This window comes from Dermacentor silvarum, chromosome 2, assembly GCF_013339745.2.
Source record: "Dermacentor silvarum isolate Dsil-2018 chromosome 2, BIME_Dsil_1.4, whole genome shotgun sequence".
NCBI classification, from domain to species: Eukaryota; Metazoa; Arthropoda; class Arachnida; order Ixodida; family Ixodidae; genus Dermacentor; species Dermacentor silvarum.
In genome coordinates, this window is record NC_051155.1 from 220,661,010 (window position 1) to 220,681,770 (window position 20,761).

Genomic DNA, 20,761 nt, shown 5'->3' on the forward strand with positions numbered 1-20,761 from the left:
TTTCTTACGTTATTGGTAGGCGTACAGTAACTACAGTAATGACATCAACAAAAATGTATTGAACTAAAAAGTAACTAACTAACTAACTAACTAACAAGATGGTAACGAAAAACAAAACTGAAGTAAGTTACACTAAAGTTCTCAAAAGACGCTGCTCAGAAACGTCTATATTTTTATTAGAATAAACGTACCACAAGTGTCTCAAATTAAGCTCTTCGATGAAGGAACGCTTTGGTTCTTGCCATGTCTGTGCTGAGGTGATGCAGTAGCTAGAATATTTACCGTAAAGTCAAACACTTATGACGGTTCCTATACCTACCTCTCATCTCGACGGCCTAAATCATAGAAATAAATTCATCTGCGTTTCGCTCAATTTCTACACGTAAGTGTATACTCAAAGAAATTAAGCACTTTAAGTGCGATTAGTACGCACCCAAGTAGTCCTCGAAACTAATACTTATCAGTTGCACGAGATTAATCAACAACATGCCTTTTGAGTACTTCAAGAGATAACGGAAAACCAACATACTCCCCCGAGATCGAGATTCATTGCCTGTTACACTACCAGCTAGGAAAACAAACAAAATAAAAGAAACGCGAGATTCGAGTAGCGGTGAGGCTGCGTGGCTGCTGGAGACGTGCCAGAGCATGCGGCGATTTCTGTCTCACTGTCTCCCTATCAGGTTCTCCCGTAATGTGCACCGTAGGGGAGCGAAGCATCCACTATCCATCGGCGCTGGAACGTGGATGAGGCCGTATAACCGCCGGACACCGGGCGCCATTTTCTAGTTTTCCCGAAAGCTTCGAGTGGACGTTCAATAGGGATCCCCTTGCCCCTCGTTCCCTCTTTTATTCTCCCTCATTCTCGCTCGGACACCCCGGAGAAAATATGGAGAAAAAAAAGGGAAGAACGCAAGGAGCGTAGCGCGTGATATAAGAGTGATTGAGACTGAAAAAAAAGAAGAAAAGGAAGAATAGAGGCGGCAGAATGGCGTTACAAAACCATGGGGAACGAAGCAGGATGATCAGCTCTTTTTCTGTTCCCCTTCGCCGCACTCAACACTCTTTTCGGGCCGTTCTTTCCCCACCTTTTCCCCATGTTTCCCCTTTTCTTCCCACCAAGTGCTGCGCTGCCTGCCCCGGTCTCTCTCCCTTTCCGACTCCCGTAACATATCGCAGTCACCCCGCCGCAATGACAGGAAAGGCCCGCGTAGGCACACAGGCCGGCAGGCCAGCGAGTGACTGGAAGCGGTAGCGTGTGCAAGCTACTGACACGAAAAGACACAGAGAAAGATGGAAAAGAAAAAAAAGAAAGGTGGTTCGCTACGAAAGGCATAGTAGTATTCAGTCTAGATGCAGCAAGCTCTGCCTTCTGTTTTTGCGGCTCAGTCCTTCGTTCTTTTTTTTTCCTCATCCGAACTGGTGTTGCGCGCGAGCGAATCTCGTTGAAACGCAAAAGCAAGGGTCGAAAGAAGGAAAGAAACAGCACGTAGGCAGGCCGGCCGCCGGCCGCGGCTTGAGTACTCGAACAGAAGCGTTTCCTTTGGCGCGGTTCTTTGACGGAATTTACACACGTCTCGAGCTGTATAACGTTCCACTATCATCCGGAGCGAGCACGCTCAAAAACGCGGCCGCAACGGCAACGGGAGAAACAAGGACAGAGATGGGTAACAACACGATGACAGAGAAAGCAAAGGAGAGAAGCCGAAATCGAGAGAGACTGAAAAAAAAAAAGCACCAAGAGAAAAAAAAAGCGCTGCCATGAAATCGCCTAGACTTCACCCGTCTTCTTCGTTTTCTCCCTCCCAGTCGAACACTAAAAACCAAACAAACCGCGCGTATAGACACAGACATACACGCAAAACTCGTGTACAAAACTAAACTGCGGGCGGCAATGCTTTACCAACAAAAAGCAACGGATGAACATTGGGAAGAAAGAAAGGTGAACCGCGGAGTAAAAGTGAGGGAACACGGGAAGAGGCGGAGGAGGCAATGCCTGTAATACGGGGCCCGACCGGGTGGCTCGCGTCGATGGATTATGTTTCATTTATCAGTTTGTTTGTTTGCGTTCTGGCGTGTCTCTCGGGAAAACGCGAGAGAGAGCGAGAGAGAGAGGGCCGCCATTTTCGGCGTACGTGCGGCGCAGCGTAGTAGCCACTACCGGACCATTAGGCGCGTTTTGGGGAAAGGAAAAAAAAAGACAGAAGAAGGTGTACGAAAAGATACACAGAGCCGTGTCACGCACACGCACGCACAAACACGCACCGCAATCCAATAAAGTCCAATTTATGCCGCTTCCCTTGGGCCGCCGGCGCGGGGTGAACGGGCGCGTGTGCGCGCTACCTGTCCCTCTTCCCCGCTTTCTTTCTCTCTCTCTCTCACCTTTCCCTCAAAACCACCCCTTTTCCTTATCTGCGTTCTGCGTTTTCCCGATTCTCTCCTCTTTCCTTCTCTTCCTTGGTATGCGCTCCTCTTCGCCTCGTACATCCCTAAAGTCACACGAGCCATCTACAAGGGCTTGCATCAAAGAACCGACATGGAAGCGGTGATCCTAAACCTCCCCCTCCCCTCCTCTCCACCTCTCTGCTCCCACCATGATAGCGCTCTGCGGGAAAGGTTTAGGGATCGCAACGGGGGGTGGCGGGGGTGGGGGAGGGGGGGAGAGAGAGATAGAAATCATGCTGGACAAGAACTAAACCGAGTGACTTTGCCTCCCCTGGGCACTCGCATCCACTTGCTGCCTGAATAATGCACAAAATGTTGTAACTCGCCCACTCAGGGGTTGCACTTTCTCCCGCGAGACCTCCCTAATCTTTGTCCTTCTAAATTTATCTATTTGTGTATCTTTTTTTTTTTACCGCGTCTTCACGCTTTCTGTTTCCCTATCATGTCGGTCTGCTTTCTTTCTCACGGGCATGAAAACAAGAGAATAACGCGACCGCAAGAAGCACTAAGCGAGTGCGTCATGTTGTTTCACGTCATGAAGCCCTCAAAAGGACCTGAAGTGCACTCAAGTAGCTTAGACTGTCCTGTTCGCTTTCTTCTTTCTTTTCGCGTGGCGTATGTTCTTGTGGCTGTAAGCGAGACAGGCGCCCTGTCAGTTTTTACCTCTGTGGCATTTCATAGGTGGAGGTGGATCACATGTACTTTTTCTAGGCTAATAATATACATCTTATGGACCACGTGCCTTTCTTCGGCACGCATAGCGTAAAACCGGTGATAATGGGCAGTGTTTTTGTAAGGATTCTTGTTCTCAGTCTGGGGTATCGGCCTCGTGCGAAGTAATGACAAAGAACAGAAGGAATGGAAAATGAAAATAATCGTTACAAAATAGAGCACCAGTTCTACGTTTCTTCCTGTATCTCTTTTTTCCTTGTTTTCTTTTTTTTTGCACAGAGAGGTTTTTATAATTTCCGCATTTATAAAGAGCATTTTGAATAGGATATGGCCCCGTTGAAGGTCCGGTGGAAAACGGTGCCACTGTGCTGTGCCGAAGAATGTCCCTTTCCAGCTGATTGCTTAAAGAGAACCGTGATCGAGTGAGGTAACCAATTTTCTTGACATTAGGTACGCACGAGCACCGAAAAATAAAACAAGAATGACAACCCGCAATTTCAATAGCGCGCCTACATTTTCCACTACTTTTAGAGCGTGCAATGCCTTCCCGTCTTATTTGGTTCGGCATGCGACACCAGTGCGAGCCTCGTGTGAATCAATTTTACAGATAATTATGTGCGTTTAAGTGATACTTTTTTTTCCCACAAGATGCTCGGTAGCCAGCGCCAATTTTCGCTGCCGGACTGAGGAGGGGCAAGCGCTGGTAAAATATTAAGTATGTGAGACTCGTGGCAACTTTTACGTGGCTGAGAAACAGTCTTACGTGAATTGTTTGATTCAAATGCCTGCGTTCGATGCTGTAAACTCCGTTGCAGTTATTCGCGAGAAGTTGTTGGGGTATACCTCAGTAAGTAGGACAATTTTGTTTTGAAGGATTAGATAAGGATATCTTTGCGTTGAAATAGAAGTTACGTGAAGCAGGAAATGATTCCGCACTCTGTCTTCACTCAGAGTGAAGTGCTGTGCAAGAGGCTTCGCAGGGAAATTTAATTTGAACATTGTTACTACGCTATATACATCAGTGTAGTTGGCACGTATTTTGTAGATGATGTGTTAAGTTTCTCTGCTTTAAGCACAACCATTAACAATGAAATGGCAAAAACAAAGTCGACATAAGGGGTGACTTCTTTCCGTAATTTCACACTACAGGACGCTCTTTCACGTGCATGACTTTATTGGTTGAGGAAAATACGTGTCATGTTGCGGCGAGTTCGAAATGGAATTATTCTGACCATCAGAAAGTGGATCCCCATTTGATGTAAGCTCCATATTTTCTCCATTTCATTTTTTTCGCCCTTGAACTCCGAAGTGTATTATCACGATTTTGTTTTTATTTTTTTATTTCTTAATTTCTAACTTCCTCAGATGCGATCGCATTATCGAACGCCGCGGCAAAAGTGGCACTTCTTACACCCCTCCACATTTTCTTTCTTTTTTCTCCACATTTGCGTTTTTATATTATTTTTTTTGCTTGCCTGCAAACGTTACACTCTCAAGCATTAAGCATCATCAGAAGTAGAGAGTCAATTGTACTATAGAAAGAAGGAATTCAGCGAACGGCATGCATCAGCGAAAAAGAATGCGCTAGCGCGCCTAGCTCTCCGTTCGGCGTCATGCTTTTGTATAGCACGAAGGACAAATGGGTATCGAAACCAGGCACCACTCGGCGGCACAATTAGGCCACCGAGCGCAGTTGTCGAATCGTTCTGCCGCACTGCACTGGAGCCTAACCTAATTTTTGAAGCTCACTTCACAGGCGAGAGCCGTCATTAACTGCTCTTTGACTCACAGCGTTTGAAAAGCGCTTCCCGATGTGTTTCGCTGTCTAAAAAAAATGAGAGAAAGACGGCGAAAAAATAACGCGACTGAATGCTTCGAGAACTGCTGCGTGCATCCTGCTGAAAATTGAATTAGACGACTCATCTCCCTTTGAGTGCCCGCGGACGCTCCGACGAACGGCTTCGCGAAATCAGCTTAGATGAATCGGAAGTGGGTGTGAATGCGACCGGAAGAGGAAGTGACGCTGCGAGAGGCGCAGTTTCGCTTTAGTCGATCAGAAACGGCTTTTGATGCGAGGACCCTTTAATTTTATCCGCGCCTCTTGCTCCGTTCCATTGCAAGCTCTGCAGGACGCACTCAGGGCGCCCTCACTTTAACCGATTGCCACTCTTTAGACTTTGCAATCTGCTCTAGTGCACCAGCATTAACTCGCTGTTTTAAGCTTGCGGACTTCGTTTCCCCGCTGGCGTCAATGGCTACCCACCGTGACGTCTCAGTGGGTATGGCGTTTTCCTGCTGAACATGAGTCTGCGTATTCAATTTAGGGTCCTAGTGGCCGCGCTTCAATTAGGGCAGAATTCAAAAAATGCTCGTGCACTTAGGTCTAAGTGCTGTGGAGAGAACCTCGGGTGGTCATAAATATTCTAGAGCATCCAAGTTTTATTCTCGATAAGCCAGGTCTTCTAGCCTCTATCAGGTGGTCTCTGCTTTTTACCCGCGTAGAGTTGGCCTTTCTCTTCACGATTCTAGGCTGTATTGCAGGTCCTTGTGCTTTTCTTGTGTGATGTTGACCCCGGGTGTCCGCACGCTTGCGTTTAGTTTAATCTACGCACTGGTATTGAGGAGTAGGCGGGCCAGACCTGGAGGTAGCGCAGCAGCTTAAGTGAGTTGGCTGATCCTGGAGGTATTGTGTAATATGTGCCCTCATCTACGCTATAAAATCAGCGCTGAATGTACATCAGACTTGTTATCGTTGGTAAACATTAGTATTAGCGAATTGTACTCGTTTGCAGAAGTTCTGGAATTATATTTGGTTAGTGTGCTTATTTTGCTCATCGCCCCTTACACAAGCATACCCCACCCCCTACTTTTTAACAGCGAAGTTGTTTAAGCCAGCCGTAGTTTGTGGTTCGTATCAAGAAACTATAAATAATTAAAAAAATTAACTTTCTTGCCAAGGCAAGATTCGAGCCCGCGTACCCCCGGTCCTAAGGCAAGCGTCGTAACCTCTAGGTTATACAGCCACGCTTGCAGAACGTGCATTTATGCGAACCATATGATTGCGTTCGAGCGTCGTCGTCTTCGTCCACAGCTGGCGCGTTCGCACGCTCGTGCTCTGCGAGGTGGAGAGGTTCTGCGTGCTATGAGAGCGAGAGAGAGAGAGACGCATTCACGGAGCGGGTCTGCTGGAATGCGTTGTCGGGATTGGAACGCGGTGTCGGTGTTGCAAGTTGCGCTATGCAACGCGCAGTGACGGCCGTAAGTCTGAGACGCGCGAAAAGAAATTATCATCATCATGAGTAATAAGACGAAAAGTTCGCGCGCACTTCCGGAAAATGCTGAATTACGATCGTCCAGTTTCGCTGTTTCAAGCGTTGCGCGGCCGAGTGCAAGGTTAAGCGTTTTTTATTTATTTATTTTTATAAATTATTTATTTATTTATTTATTTATTATTTAATTAATTTTTCCGTGTCACACGGAGAACTTGCGATGCAGTGAAAACCTTTTGCAATTCAACGCAAGTCAATAAAAACAAAGCCGACGCAATTGGTCCATTGACTAAAGTACGAAGAAATAAAAAAAAAAAGCATCGACCTGAATTCACAAACAGTCCGTACGCTACAGCACTTCTCAGAAACGGAGTCGCAGGAACTGGGGCCGGCCACTGATAGATCTCACGAACGGAAATGTTTGCTACATTGGCGCGAACTATTGCAGCACACATTAAGTTTGTGTTGAAACGCTACCACCATGCTCTCAGGCCTCGTGAATCGCGTACGTTTCAACGCAGATTCACACCCATAAGGGGGGGGGGGGGGGGGGGGGGGGGCGTGCCGACTGTCGCAGCAGTCAATATGCGCACATTTTCAGCGCACGTATTGCTTCTACCATAGCACGATAAGCCGCAGTCGAAACTACAATGCGGAAATAAAATACAGGAAAACCAAAAAGCGACGGAGATATTACAGGAGAAACATTTCTAGGCTTATTTCGCAGGAAACATATCACAAGCGGAACAAAAAGCAAGTGAGCGAAGCAACTGCCCACTTGCAACGAGCACAAGGAAACGGTCGAGCATACGACTTCCTTTCGAGCGATAAATTAACGCACCGAGGAGACGGAGGACCATAGCGAGAGATATAGAAAGAAGAGGGGGGGACCATACGGAGACGAAATGGGGAGACGCGAAATAAAGCCGTTCCTATCGGCGTCGCGACTTCAGAGGTGAGAGTGAAGGGGAGGTCGTCGGGTCATTATCTCCCAGGCTAATGTAGTTATGCGAGCGCGTGCGTGCGTGCGTGTGAAGGGGGGGGGGGGGGCGGAGGGAGGTTCCCCTCCTTCGACCCCATGCCGCGCGGTCCGTTCCATTCTCAGCGCGGCAGCGATCGACGACCTCGTCGCATAATTACTGCCTTCAAGCGCCCGGCGGCCTTCTTCCTTGCCTCTCGGCTCTGCCCCGTCTCTTTTCCAAGCCGCGGTCCCCCTGACCACCGCCAGCGGCACCGCGCGCAGTCGGTGACAGGCAGCGGGCAGCTCCGTCTTTATTACCGCGCTCCGTGCGCGACATAAAACACTTGGGCACGCAGGCTGTTTCCCGCGTCGCGGCTGCTCTGCGTCCACCGCAACGCAGACGGGCGACCTTCCCCACTCAACCGCCTCCACGTTTTCGTGATACACGCTGACGCTCGCACGCGCTCAGGCTGGCGGCACCGCGGGCATGGACTTCGTCTCGCGACAAAAGATTCGGCGGTGGCAACCGCTGAAGGCGCAGCGTGCGTGTGTGTGTACGGTCTTCCACCGAGAGGCTCTCGACGGCATCAGCGCGAGTGCGTGGTGTAGCGTTCCCGGCCGCATTATTTACTAATAGTAACCGTTGCAACTACTGTGCCAGGAAATCTCCTTCCATCTGTACACCGGGGGAAAAAAAATTGAGAACATAAGAGGGCCTGTACTAAACGGTATCACACTCTGGAACGTGACTTTGGAAATATGGAGTGGAACGACTTTTTATTTGTATACCACATGGCGCTGTCGTTAATGTGGTGTTGTAGTTTCATCTATTAAGTTAAAAAAAAAACGCCGGTAGATCCCACGCCCTGTGGGAGTCAGATGTTGTCACAGACCCCGGTAAACGAGGCGCAGACGCCGGACTAAATTCCAAAGCCGACTTATCAGCTTCCGAAAATAATCCCACGAAAGCAAGGACAATTAAGAGTGGGCCCTCTGGTGCGCCAGCGAACGCCGGTTGCTGTCCAAAGACCGAGTCAGAGCCCAGAGTTGTCAAAACACAACAAAATATATTCTTCACACAAGGCAGTTACACACACACTTGCACACTTAGGCTAGACACAACACAATACAAATCAGATGGGTATTAACAAACACAAGAAAATAACGACAAGCACTGAGAGTCCAACACGTAAAACACAAAATAAAAAGGAACACGAAGTGTCCAATCGTATTCACCGTGCTGGTTGGTCTTGGAGTCAGACGATCTCGGCGTAGCTCGCGCAAATCTCGAAGAAGGAAATTCTTCAGGAAATGCAGACGCTCGATGAACCCGTCGACTAGCTTGCCGGGGAATCCCCTTCTTCCGCAGACGCTCGGTCTTCACGTTACATCACTTCACCGGTGCGGACTGTACTCCTTGAACTCCCGGATATCCACTAAACGATTCTCGCACGGCGGTTATATAGCTTCCAAAGGCGTTCTCGAACATTCTTATCGGTGTCGTGATCTCGTAGCATTGCCAAAGCTTGGGAAGCTTCTACTCCTTTCTCGTACCTTCGACCGCCGCGCCGCTGTCGGAGCCTTCTCGAGGGGGGGTGATGATGACTCATTATGTTGGCGCGCGCGTACACGCTGTAGTTATCTCTCTCTCGACTCGCCGGGCGAGAAGGCGTCCCGGCGCGCGCGCGCCCTCTTTCCCTCTCCCCGGTCAACGTCGCTCCGTCGAGTCTCTTCCAAGTTCCAGACGTTTCGGCGCCGTTGTTAGCGTTGCTGTTTGAGGCGTATGCGCTGTCCGCCTCTGTTGAAGTTGCCGCGGGGCCGGCGTGTTCTTTCGCTGGCTTGCGCGACACTCGGCGCGCGCTTTGATTACGCGCTCTTTTGTGACAGATGTTATGCGAAGCAGTGTGCGGGGAGCCTAACAAGTTAACGAAAACATCATGAAAGCACCAAGACTTAGGCGGCTGTTTCATTACCTACGTGACACGCAAGTGATGGCATGTCATGACATTCATGTCATAAGTCCTCAGGAGTCTCTTCAGCTAGGCCTAAGAGACCTTAAGGTGAAAGCTTAGTCATGCTCATGCCTATGACTTCGACCATCAATCTTTAGCCTTTTCCCTTCAATTAGTACCACAACCGAGCTCATTACATTGGTTTTTGAGTGTTAATCTTTTTTCGCCGAGTCTTTGTCATTTTTGCTGAGTCATGGTCATGACTATGACTTCTACCAACATCCTTTAGTGTTTCCTTCACTTAGTACCCACGTCCGAACCCATTTCAGTGGCTCTTGAGTTTAATTTTCTTTTGCTGAGTCATGCTCATGACTATTACTTCTGCCATCATCCTTTAGTGTTTCCTTCCCTTAGTAAGCAGGTCAGAACTCATTTCAGTGGTTTTTGAGTGTTAATCTTTTTTGCTGAGTCATTGTCATTTTTGCAGAGTCATGCTCATGACTATGACTTCTACCATCATCATTTAGTGTTTCCTTCCCTTAGTACCCACGTCCGAACCCATTTCAGTGGTTTTTGAGTGTTAATATTTTCTTCGCTGGGTCATTGTCATTTCAGGCGGCTGTTTCATGACCTACATGACACGCATGTCATGAAATTCATGACATGACCTATAATTTATGTTCGTCATACGCTGTTGTCAAATTATGCCAATTTTGGTACCTACCAAGTTAACGAAACGACCATGAGAGCACCAAGGCGTAGGCAGCTGTTTCATGAATCATGACCTACATGACAAAGATGTCATGATATTCATGTCATAACCTATCATTTATGTCCGTCATACACTCTTGTCATACTATGCCAATTTTGGTAAATACCAAGTTAACGATACGAACATGACAGCACCAAGACGTAGGCGGCTAGATAGATAGATAGATAGATAGATAGATAGATAGATAGATAGATAGATAGATAGATAGATAGATAGATAGATACTGTCAAAGTGGCAAATGTTCGCCAAGAAATGCTTCGCATTTGAAAGAAAAGAGTATTTCCTGCGACACCTGCGGCCAGTTGTCTTTTCACTCGCTTTCATTTCAATTAATTCGTCATTTCTTTAATTTAATTACGAACTACGGATAATTTCCCCTATGCCGTCCTTGGCGTCATTGTTTGTCGGCTTCTTATGGTGCGAACACACACACACACACACACGCACGCACACACACACACACACACGCACGCACACGCACGCACACGCACACACACCACACACACACACACACGCACACACACACACACACACACACACACACACACACACACACACACACACACACACACACACACACGCACACACACACACACACACACACACGCACACACACACACAAATTATACCGAGCGGTTGGCCTATTCGGCAAGGGAACAGCCGGGCCGCAGCTTCCACGGTCATGAAAGCCGGCGAGGTTGGCAAAGCTTCGCTTTCAAAATGTCAGTTCCACCCGAAGATATAAAACATTGGCAGTGATAGCAAGGTTCGACGTTGCGCTAGAACACCTCGAATGGTGTTCAAGTTACACGCGATTGCGACATGTTGGCCGGACGCAGCACACAATCAACTACTGTTTGGCAGAAGGAAACAGCGTACGCACGCACGCACGTGCACACACACACACACACACACACCTATGAGTACTACAAGGCTCTGTCAAATATGGCTAGGAGTGGCCTTTACGAAGTCTTTTGCATCATTCCGAATCAGATGGGCCGACGGCGCCTCGTGTGATGACTGTGGTAGCGAGAAAACTTTTCAACACCTTCTCTGTGACTGTCCTCGCTACAATTTACAGTGACGATCGCTCGCAATCGCCATATCGGCGCTTTAACAAAAGACCTTCAACTTAGGAAATAATTTTAGAATGCCGACATCACAAGCCATCGCAGCGAAGCGCGGAAACACCCCGTTGCAGTTTTTAAGGGCAACAGACTTGTACAAGCGGCTGTAGCCTGAACTAATGTTTATACCCCTACAAATACTACTGTGCTGTACGGTGATAGCATGCGGTGACAGTTACCGACTATGATTGTGTATCTATGTACCCTTTCTCTCTCTACTTTCCTATCACTTTACCTCCCCTCCCTCTCTCTCCGCAGCGCAGGGTAGCAAACCGGATCTTCCCCTCTGATTAACCTGCCTGCCTTACCCCTTTCTCCTCTCTCTCTCTCTCTCTACAGCTCTGGGGCCCGTATTCACAAAGCTTTCCACTCTAAAGTTATCTTTCCCATTGGGTGGCCACTTTCGCTAGTAATGTGTCCAGTTTCGGGATTGACTAGAACTTGCTCTTACGAATCGCCAAAAGATCGTGATGCTGCAAACACTATTAGCGAATGCGATCGGTCAATAGCAAGACGCAATAACGAACGAAGATATTTATGATGCGGACCTTGTTTTTGTGTTTAATGCCTTTGACAAACCCTCTTTTTCTATGGTGCACCTTGATCTCTTCAACAATCCGCAAGACACGCGTGCTATCAGCACTACGCCATGATTGCATAGAATTTCTGACTGCCCGAAGTTGAATACGGTCCATTGACGGTAAAGGGAAGACTGCGAAACGTGGCCACGTGTCTGCCACATGTTGCAGTGCAAAGAACGGACACGGACAAGTGACGACACAAGCGTCCGTGTCTGTCCTTTGCTCTGGCACATTACATGATGAACGTAATCCAACTCGCTCGGTGCTCTCTTCCTGTGTACGCGTCATCGACTTGAAAAATAACCAGCCTGATTATTATTTTTTTATGTGTGTGCAGAAGTTCTGCACACATAGCAATCGAATATCCTAAGCCTTGAAATCTGCGAAGGAAGGCCTTCAAAAAGGATGGAAAGAAAGTAACGTTTCTAAATAGATGTTAGAAAGTGTGCCTTATTAAAAAGAGACAGTGAGAGAGAGATAGAATAGAAATATACCCCCCCCCCCCCCCCCCCCTGTTATTCTACCAAGAGCGATAAAAATTACTGTCTGTACACCCCAGTTCCAGACAGAAAGATCCTTTTTTTTTTTTGGGGGGGGGGGGGGGGGCTATTAAAAAAAGAACTTCCACTTTCGCACGATAATTAAAAAATACATTAGGAAAACTAACGCATGAACTTAGTGCAGAAGGATGAAAAAAAATCAGATGATGCCATGGCCCTTCCTTTGAGTTACCAATAAGCACGAAAAACCCTACTACGCAATAACGATGGCGGAGAATGGAGAATACCCGGATTGAAAAGCAAAGCTACCGATCCCGTTCTTGGTAAACAGATAATCACGAACGCCAATCAGTTTAGCAATCTGGATGCATTTATCAAAGGATGGAAAGGGGGACGTCGCTCTGCTGCAACCAGTCATTCTCCCATTTTGTTTTATACTTATCTGTTTCTCTCTCTCTCTCTCTTTTCTTTTTCCCGCGAAAAAGGAAGAGTAATTAAATTAGGATAATGAACGCGGGACGCCCGTGATGCGCTCGCGTAGGGAAGAGACACAAATACACAGACACGTGCGAACAAAAGGGTGCGATGGACGCCCGGTCCAAAGGAGTAAGAGCTCCACAACACGGCTGCGACAAAAGGAACGCCCGACCCACGCAGACTCAGACTGGAGGCCTCAAAGCACAGCTCGTGTATATAGCAAAAGGCTCGTCGCGCCATGCTGTATGCCAGCTTCAAAGTGGGAGTGTTATTTTATTTTTAAATATACGCGTAAGGCAAGTGGAAAGAATTCATTCTTTTCGTTTGTTTGTGTAAAAACAGAAGATGTACGATCGCGAAATTGAATCGTGGGACTAGCTTTGTTGTTCTTGTTTTGTTCGTTTGTTTGTGCCCTGTTATCTCTCCTGGCGTGTTGCTCGCCTCCGTGAATGGCTTCACGCGATAACGCGCCAACGCTTTCGTCTTTGTGGCGAACAGCATGCATGCGGGCCGTTTGACGCACGCCCGAGTGTTTGAAAACGAGCAAACGAGGCTATGGAACAAATGAGTTGTGTAGCAGCGGCGTTGTGACACAAAACTGGGGTATAAAAACAAGTGGGTGCGACGTGGGAGTACAGACCGGGTCACCCACCGCAGATTTGTTGCAGTCTATTCGTGTCCAGTTGAACTCCGTTACGGTTTAACGGCGAATGCGCAGGAATCGTTTCAATGCATCAAAGTGGAATGATAGCAGACAAATAAACAAACGAGCGGAAAGGTTGTGATACGAATTCATCTACTCTCAATTGATACCTTTGCTGCTGTACGTCGAAGCCGGACAATCGAGGCTGTAGTACCCCGAAAATAACGAGGCGCGCAAACATGTGGTCCTCGCACGATTTGGTTTTTCCTTCGTTCCACGCTGCTCCCAGCCATATGGGACCCATACAGGAATGAAGACACCTATCCATAATGCACCGCTTGCGTGCGCACTTTTCCACAGAACGCACCGGTATTGACACACTAGGCTTTATCGGTAGACGCGCCGCGGAAACAAAGGACAGTTTGCCGCATTTGGAAACTTATCGAGTAAAAGGAGTGGGTTTGAGAGGCGCAGAACTGCGTGGGAGCGGACGCAGCGCACGCAAGCGATAGTGCGCGCGTAAGCACGGACCGTATAGACGGCGGGGAAAAGTGAGAGGTTTCGCGGCGTCCGTAAGAAAGATGCAAGAGTGCACTTGACGCGGGCCCACTGTTCGGGCCAGCCGCCCCCGCCACCGAGGCATGCGCAATGAGAAAAGCCAAGCCATGGCAGCGGCAACAGAGGCAGCATGCAGGGGGTGCTATCGGCTGCTGTCAATAATTGACGCGCTCGCCTAGGCATACGACGATGTATGCCGAAGGAGAACCCGGCGAGAAGAGGAAAAAAAAAACGAATGCGAGAGGAGGCAGTAGCGGGAAGTGCGAGGCTGGTGGGTATAGGAGGGGGGCGGCGGCATCAGTGATGGAGGGAAAAGACTACTGAGGTTCTTCGGGGTGAGGCGTGGATACCGAGCAAGGGGTATAGCAACTGGGGCCAGTGGCAGGGGGAGGGGGGCCGCTGCTTCTGCTGCTTCTGAGAAACATGAAATATTGGGGCAACGGACCACGCGGGAAACATTAATCTTGCACCCCATCTAAGCTCTTTCTATCCCTCGCCCACGACGGGCGCGCGGAAAGAGGCAGCTCGCCGAATAGCGTATACCCGCGCGCAGGCGGGCGCGCGCGCGCGCGCGCGCGCTTCGGGCGTCGAAGCCGTCCCGATGGTGCATGGCGTAAAGACAAAACACGCGGGCGAGGGTAATCCATTAGAGAAGAGGCCGAGGAGGGGGGCATATAGCTCTCCCGCGGCGGCGGCCGTGGCGGCGCCGGCTTCGAGGAGCGCATTTCCATCGGGCCCCGTCTCTTCAACCCGCGCGCGTGTTGATCCCCGTGTTCTCCGGCAGACCCGGCGTCGGCGGCCGACCGGCCTCGTCTCCTTGGTTGCCTCATTCTTCTCTCTCTCTCTCTCTTCTCTCACTCTCGCACTTCTTCCGCGTGCGCTCCTTAAAAGGGTTCCAGCAGCTATAAGATGGCTGCACGCTCTCGATTTGCAGGCTTGTCTTGCTTCTTTTCTTCTTTTTCTTTCCACCCTATCTATTTATTTACTTCGTTCGCCATCCTCTTGCCCCTTTAGGGATCAAGGCTCTAAACTTCCTTGTTGACCCTTGTCGTCCCAGCGACGAAAAGATAAAGTAATAAGCCGGGAGGGACAAGACGACGGCGGCGCGCGACGCACGCTGCCCGCCGCGTACATAAACGTCGGGACGCTAAAGGGTTCGTCCTGTGGCTTGGAAAGCCATTAAGGTGCCGGAGCTGACGACGCGTGAATTATTTGTCCGCGCCGGAACGCGCGTGTCCGAACGCGGCAAAGTGCGAACGTGTCTACGGAGACCTTCTCTCTCGTTATTTTTTATTTCTTTTTCCTATATTTAAACTTTGCGAAGCGCGCCTCTTGCATGTGTCTCGGCCTTTTGCCGATGCATTGTCTACGCTGATGAGCTCGTTGTTTGTCACATAAAGGCAGGCATGATAAATTATGCAACAAATCACGTGGCACGGCGTCAAGCAAGAAATGTGTGAGCTAGTTCCATGTGCCCATATGCCAAGTTATATATATATATATATATATATAGTTAAGGATCAAGTGAAATGTATTCGAAGGCAGGGGAAAAGTTGGTGAATAAGCTTGCAGAAAAACCTACCTACAGGATCACAACACTGCTTTGTCAGCGGGTTCAGCGTGAGGACTGAGTAAGGTATGGGCTTGCGTTCAACTTTTTAGGCAAAGCAGCATATAATGACCTTGGTATAGACAACCGTACATCCTTGTTCGCAGCCTCCTCTTCTCTTTGTGTCAGGCCTGAAACTGTAATGTTGTAGACTAATACAATCAAGCACTGTTTAATTTTTGCACCGTTGTATATTGACACTTCAAGTTTATATTGGCTCACGGTCAAAGAATTTTACGACAGCTGTCAATGATAGTAACACGTGGCGCAGTATTAGAATAGAGACGGAACTTGCCCCATAAGGTTGACAAGGAAACGGGCCAAGTGGTTCCATTTGGTGGCATCCGCGCAAAACTTGTGCATGATAATTCACTTGTATCTCAACAAAAAATATGCTGAAGAAAAGGAAAAAAGATCATCAGAAACGGAACTGCATTTTACAGAAACTTCTGTAAGGTCTGAAATTCATGAAATTGAATTGATAATAGAAGCCTCGTAACCTGAGCAATGAAATGAGTAGGCAGGAGGCGCGAATACCGCGAAAACTTCAGCGCTTCCAGAGTCAGAGGAATGCGATTGATGAAGACCTTTAAAACGAAAGAAAATTGTTTAAAGCAGCAATCCTGGAATCAGACGTGAGTACGACCGCAAGAGGGCAATCCCTAAAGCAAACACTGGTCGGTAGGGATCCTATAAATAAATCTGGTGAAGGGCGGGTCGATTGTTTTAATGGGAAGACAGCTCCCGAAAGCTGAAGTGTTTGTCGACGGGATTAAGCGGTCTCCGCGAATAGCGTAGCTCCGAAGAGACTCTGGATAATAAATAACGAAGACTGCGTTAATCTTTCAGGTGACGTGTCTTCCTTCACTTTGCGCCGACGGGCCGTCTATTGTTTTGACGGTTGTCTTTTCTGCATTTATCCATTTCACGCTTCACCCTTTACTCAGTTAGAATAAAAGCCGGAAATACGGAAAGAAGGATCAGTGACTTACTGTTCACAGATCATGCGTACCCACAAATCGATGGCCCGATTCAATTTATTCGTCAATTTGTGTACTTCAACGCTCTGTCGACTTGTATGTTTTTCTTGAATATGCCAAATGAGTTATCGGTTGATTGATTGAAGCATTGGTCCATTGAATGAATGAATAACTGATTGATATGTTGGTATATATGTGTAGGAATTTAATGAATGGATTTTTAATGAATTTAATGAATGAATGACTGAATGAATGAATGAATGAATGGATAATTTAGTGAATTTAAATGAAGGAATAATTGATTGATATGTTGGTATATATGTGTAGGGATTTTTTGGTATTGACCGGTGTAAACAGTGGCATATGGAAATAAAGTTTTCAATATTTCAAACAATAAGGCTATAGATTTCACTATAGCTACAAACCCTAAGCCTTCCTACTTTTCGGTGAAGGGTACTATTATTGCAAATGCGCACACAGTGAAATGCACTTCAATTCATTCATGTTCAAACATTTCATGGAATAAGCACATCGATGCGACTTCTAGCAGCGCGTTCAGAACTCTTGGTTACACCAGTCGTAACTTGTACTCAGCCAACAAGTCTCCCAGGTACTACTACCCAGGTACGTTAAAAATGGAGTAGCCATCTTTAATTTCGCACCCGCATCAGTCCATCATCAACAAGCTCAAGTCAGTTGAAAGCAAAGCAGCCCGTTTCATTACGAAAAATTATTCTCGAACGTCCAGCATCACTAATATTAAAATATTTCTAAATTTATCCTCCCAAGGAAATCGAAGACTGATAGGACGTCCTTCGCGTTTTCACAAGCTTGATCACTGCACGTAGCTTTTCAGCGCATCCCACATCAGGCCCGCCCGTCGTATCTTCCCGTGCCTGGATCATCACCTTAAAGCGCGGCGCGTTCATTATATCACTGGAGTATGTTACCAAATCAAATCTTATTCATTCTAAGTCACGATGAATTCCTAGAAAAAGTAAAACACTGTTTTTTAAGACAACACGCATAGCGTTCGTTTGCTCATTTGTTCAAGACGTCAGTGTGTTGTTGGGCTATATTTTTTTTGTTATAGATTTTTTTCTCACCATATTTTTGAGGTTCCTTGTGCACATCGCTTTGTTTTGGGTTAGCACCGAGTTATATGTACTGCTTTAATTTTTTTCTTGTTGTATTCTTTTTTATTTTAACATGTAGTATCTTTTTGAATGTGTAATTATTTTAACGAGGAATAACTATCTATTTAAATTATATATTGTACGTATTATTGATTTATTGTAACACCTGTATGAAGGGGGGGGGGGGGCGGGGAGGGGGGGGTAATGGCCATAGGTGTTTTCAAAGTTTTCTTTTTTTTAACATTTGGATTATGCTAAATTAGGCCAAATTTCTTGTGCACAAGGTGGTTAACACCAAGTTCGATGTACCGCTTTTCATTTTTTTTCGCTTGCGTTCTTGATTTATTATAATAGGCATTATCTGTTTCAATGCACACTGCATTTATCACTGCTTAAATGTAACACCCCTAAATGTAATGCCCGTATGAGCCTTTAGGGTTTCTTGAATAAAATTTCTTACAAAAAGGTATGTATACATATAGTTTTTCAAGAGCTTTACGGGACAGTCGGAATGCTTGCAACAGTCTAAAAGAAGGTGTCTTACACCTTCCTCGGATTCTTCAGAGCAGGAAATTGGACTATTCACTTTTCCTGTTCTGTATAAAAAGCACTTCTTATAGGCTGTGTCAGAGATGTGTTCGTGCACGTTGATAATGTATGCGTGGCGTGTGGCCGCTGCTACTCGTCGAGTCAAACTTTCCGTACGCTGCTTTTTCACTTTCATTCCTAATTGGAATGGCAGACAGTGCCAACTGCAGCACATGTGGTGTTGAAGAAACCACCAAGCATCTTTTATGTGACGGCCCCATATACGAAGATGAGAGGATTGCCCTTCGGATGGCTTTGGGGCACTTAGACGACAGGCCTTTTACAGAGGAGAAGATCTTGGGCCCGTGGCCTCGTGCGTCTGCTATGTGCAGGGCTACAAATGTGCTGCTGCGTTTTTCGAGGTGCACTTTCCTGTATAACCGCCTGTGACGAAACTCAGCGATGAACGCTTGACTATGTAAATGTGCAGGTTTGATTGTGTAAATGTGCAACTCCTCTCCTCCTTCACCTCTTTCAATCCCTTTTTCCCCTTCCCCAGCGTAGGGTAGCCAACCGGGCTCAGCCTGGTTAACCTCCCTGCCGTTCCCTTATGACTTTTCTCTCTCTCTCTCACAGAGGTTGAATTGAACTTGTGTTCTGATGTGGTAGCTGTGTCATGACTCGTGAATTATGCGCATGATCTCCTCTTTAATTCTCCTTCATTGTTATTTGCATGTCGCTATTGCTTTATTCTGCGCAAAGATGTTTATCTTTTATCACAAGTAACAACCGAGGAGTACCACCCTACGTTTAATAATAAAAATAATGTATAAATTGATTGATTTATTGATTGAATAGTTGATTTATAATTCACTGATTGATTGATTGATTGGTTGATTGATTGCAGGTGGTTCATCATCGGTGCACAGAAAACTCCCCAGCTTCGCCGAACCTATCCCGAACGTGACAGTGGCAGCAGGTCGAGAGGTGACTTTGACCTGCGTCGTCGACAACCTCGGGAGTTTCAAGGTGCGAAACAACAACGGCATGTCGCGTGTCTTGATACAGCAGACTTAGAATGTTGGCCCGCGGAGTCAAAATCAGCGCACATCCATATCACTGCTGAACATGCTTAGCACATCGTTCCCGTGTTCTCTAGTCACTCGTGGGATGAAAAAATTGGAGGACGCTTAAGCTTCGAATTTAAGAGTGGAACGCGATAGCGTTATCGGGCCCCGTTCGCATCGCATTTTGTAGTGAGAGCTACATTGGCTGCATTCTCGCCTTGTCGCTGTGGACGGTGGCCGCACCGCGAGCTGAGCCGTCGCCTAGCAACCGCCGCAGCTGGCAGCGCCGCTCACCGCGCCATCTGGCATGATGGTGCGGTGAGCGGTGAAAAGCGGCCGGTGAAACCGCGAGCTGAGCCGTTGCCTAGCAACCGCTGGCGTTGCATCGCCGGAGGAGCCGGCGTGGCATCGTATATATAGAAGGGGCGGCTCGGTGGGATTCGTCGGCAGATATGGAAAGGGAGTCGGAGAGACTGAAAGAAGCCAGGCTTCGTTGTCGGAACGAATCCAAGAGGAGGCAGCGAAACGAGGAGACGGAGGAAGAACGAGCAGCATGGCTCGAGAAGCGTCGTTAGTACGAAGCGGCCAGGCGAGTGGCATTCAGATGAGGATGGTTCTTCGTCTAGTTCGGCATCTCTTGCCAGGGTTGCGGATCAACGATGGAATGAAACACCAAGCTAAACAATAACATTAACCGTACCTCTCGCTACGCACACCCAGGCATAACTGAGTTAAGCCACAGCCAATTTTTTCTTTGAGTAGGCTTCACTGCAGCACAGAACGTGGCAAAGTCAACTCACAAAAACTAAGATTTATTTATTTATTTATTTATTTATTTATTTATTTATTTATTTATTTATTTATTTATTTATTTATTTATTTATTTATTTATTTATTTGTTTATTTGTTTATTTGTTTATTTATTTATTACATACTGCAGTCCGAAGGCAAAGCAGGAGGGGCAAAAAAGGGAACATAGTGAAAGAAATGAACAAGTTATACAACATGTTATAATAAACATTGCAACTGAAAGACAAGCATACACTAACAAAGGTGATTAAATATACATCTGTAGAAAAAATTGCATAACTATGTATTTACAGTTTTAAGTACACAAGGGTAAAGCAAACACATCAAAATTTATACACAATCAGTTTAAACACAATCAACAGTTTTGTGCACACAAGGGTAAAGCAAACACAACTTAGATAATGCGTTGACATAATGTAGTATGGCAATAACAACAATGTAGTTTAGAAGAAAACATGCATGTGTTTTTCGAAGTCAGGAAAGCCACGTTCTGGAAAAACATTTGAAGGCAGTGCATTCCATTTGTTAATGGTTCGCGGAAAAAAAAAAAAAAAACGAGTGTTTGAAAAGGTTAGTATGTGCAAAGTACGGTGTCAGATCGTGATTGTGACAATGTCTGGTTTGCCGGGAAGAAGAGGGGGAAATGAATTGGCCGGGATCGATACTAAACTGCC

General features: G+C 47.0%; 1 protein-coding gene across 3 annotated transcripts in view; it reads left to right on the forward strand.

The window, feature by feature from the left end:
• Window positions 1–20,761, forward strand: part of LOC119442692 (neurotrimin) — a 242,401-nt gene that overhangs the window by 188,828 nt on the left and 32,812 nt on the right. For all 3 annotated transcript variants that reach the window (XM_049662319.1, XM_049662320.1, XM_037707661.2), the window contains exon 2: window positions 19,118–19,239. In XM_049662319.1, coding sequence (XP_049518276.1) covers window positions 19,118–19,239 — 122 coding nt within the window. The remainder of the gene's footprint in view (window positions 1–19,117; window positions 19,240–20,761) is intronic.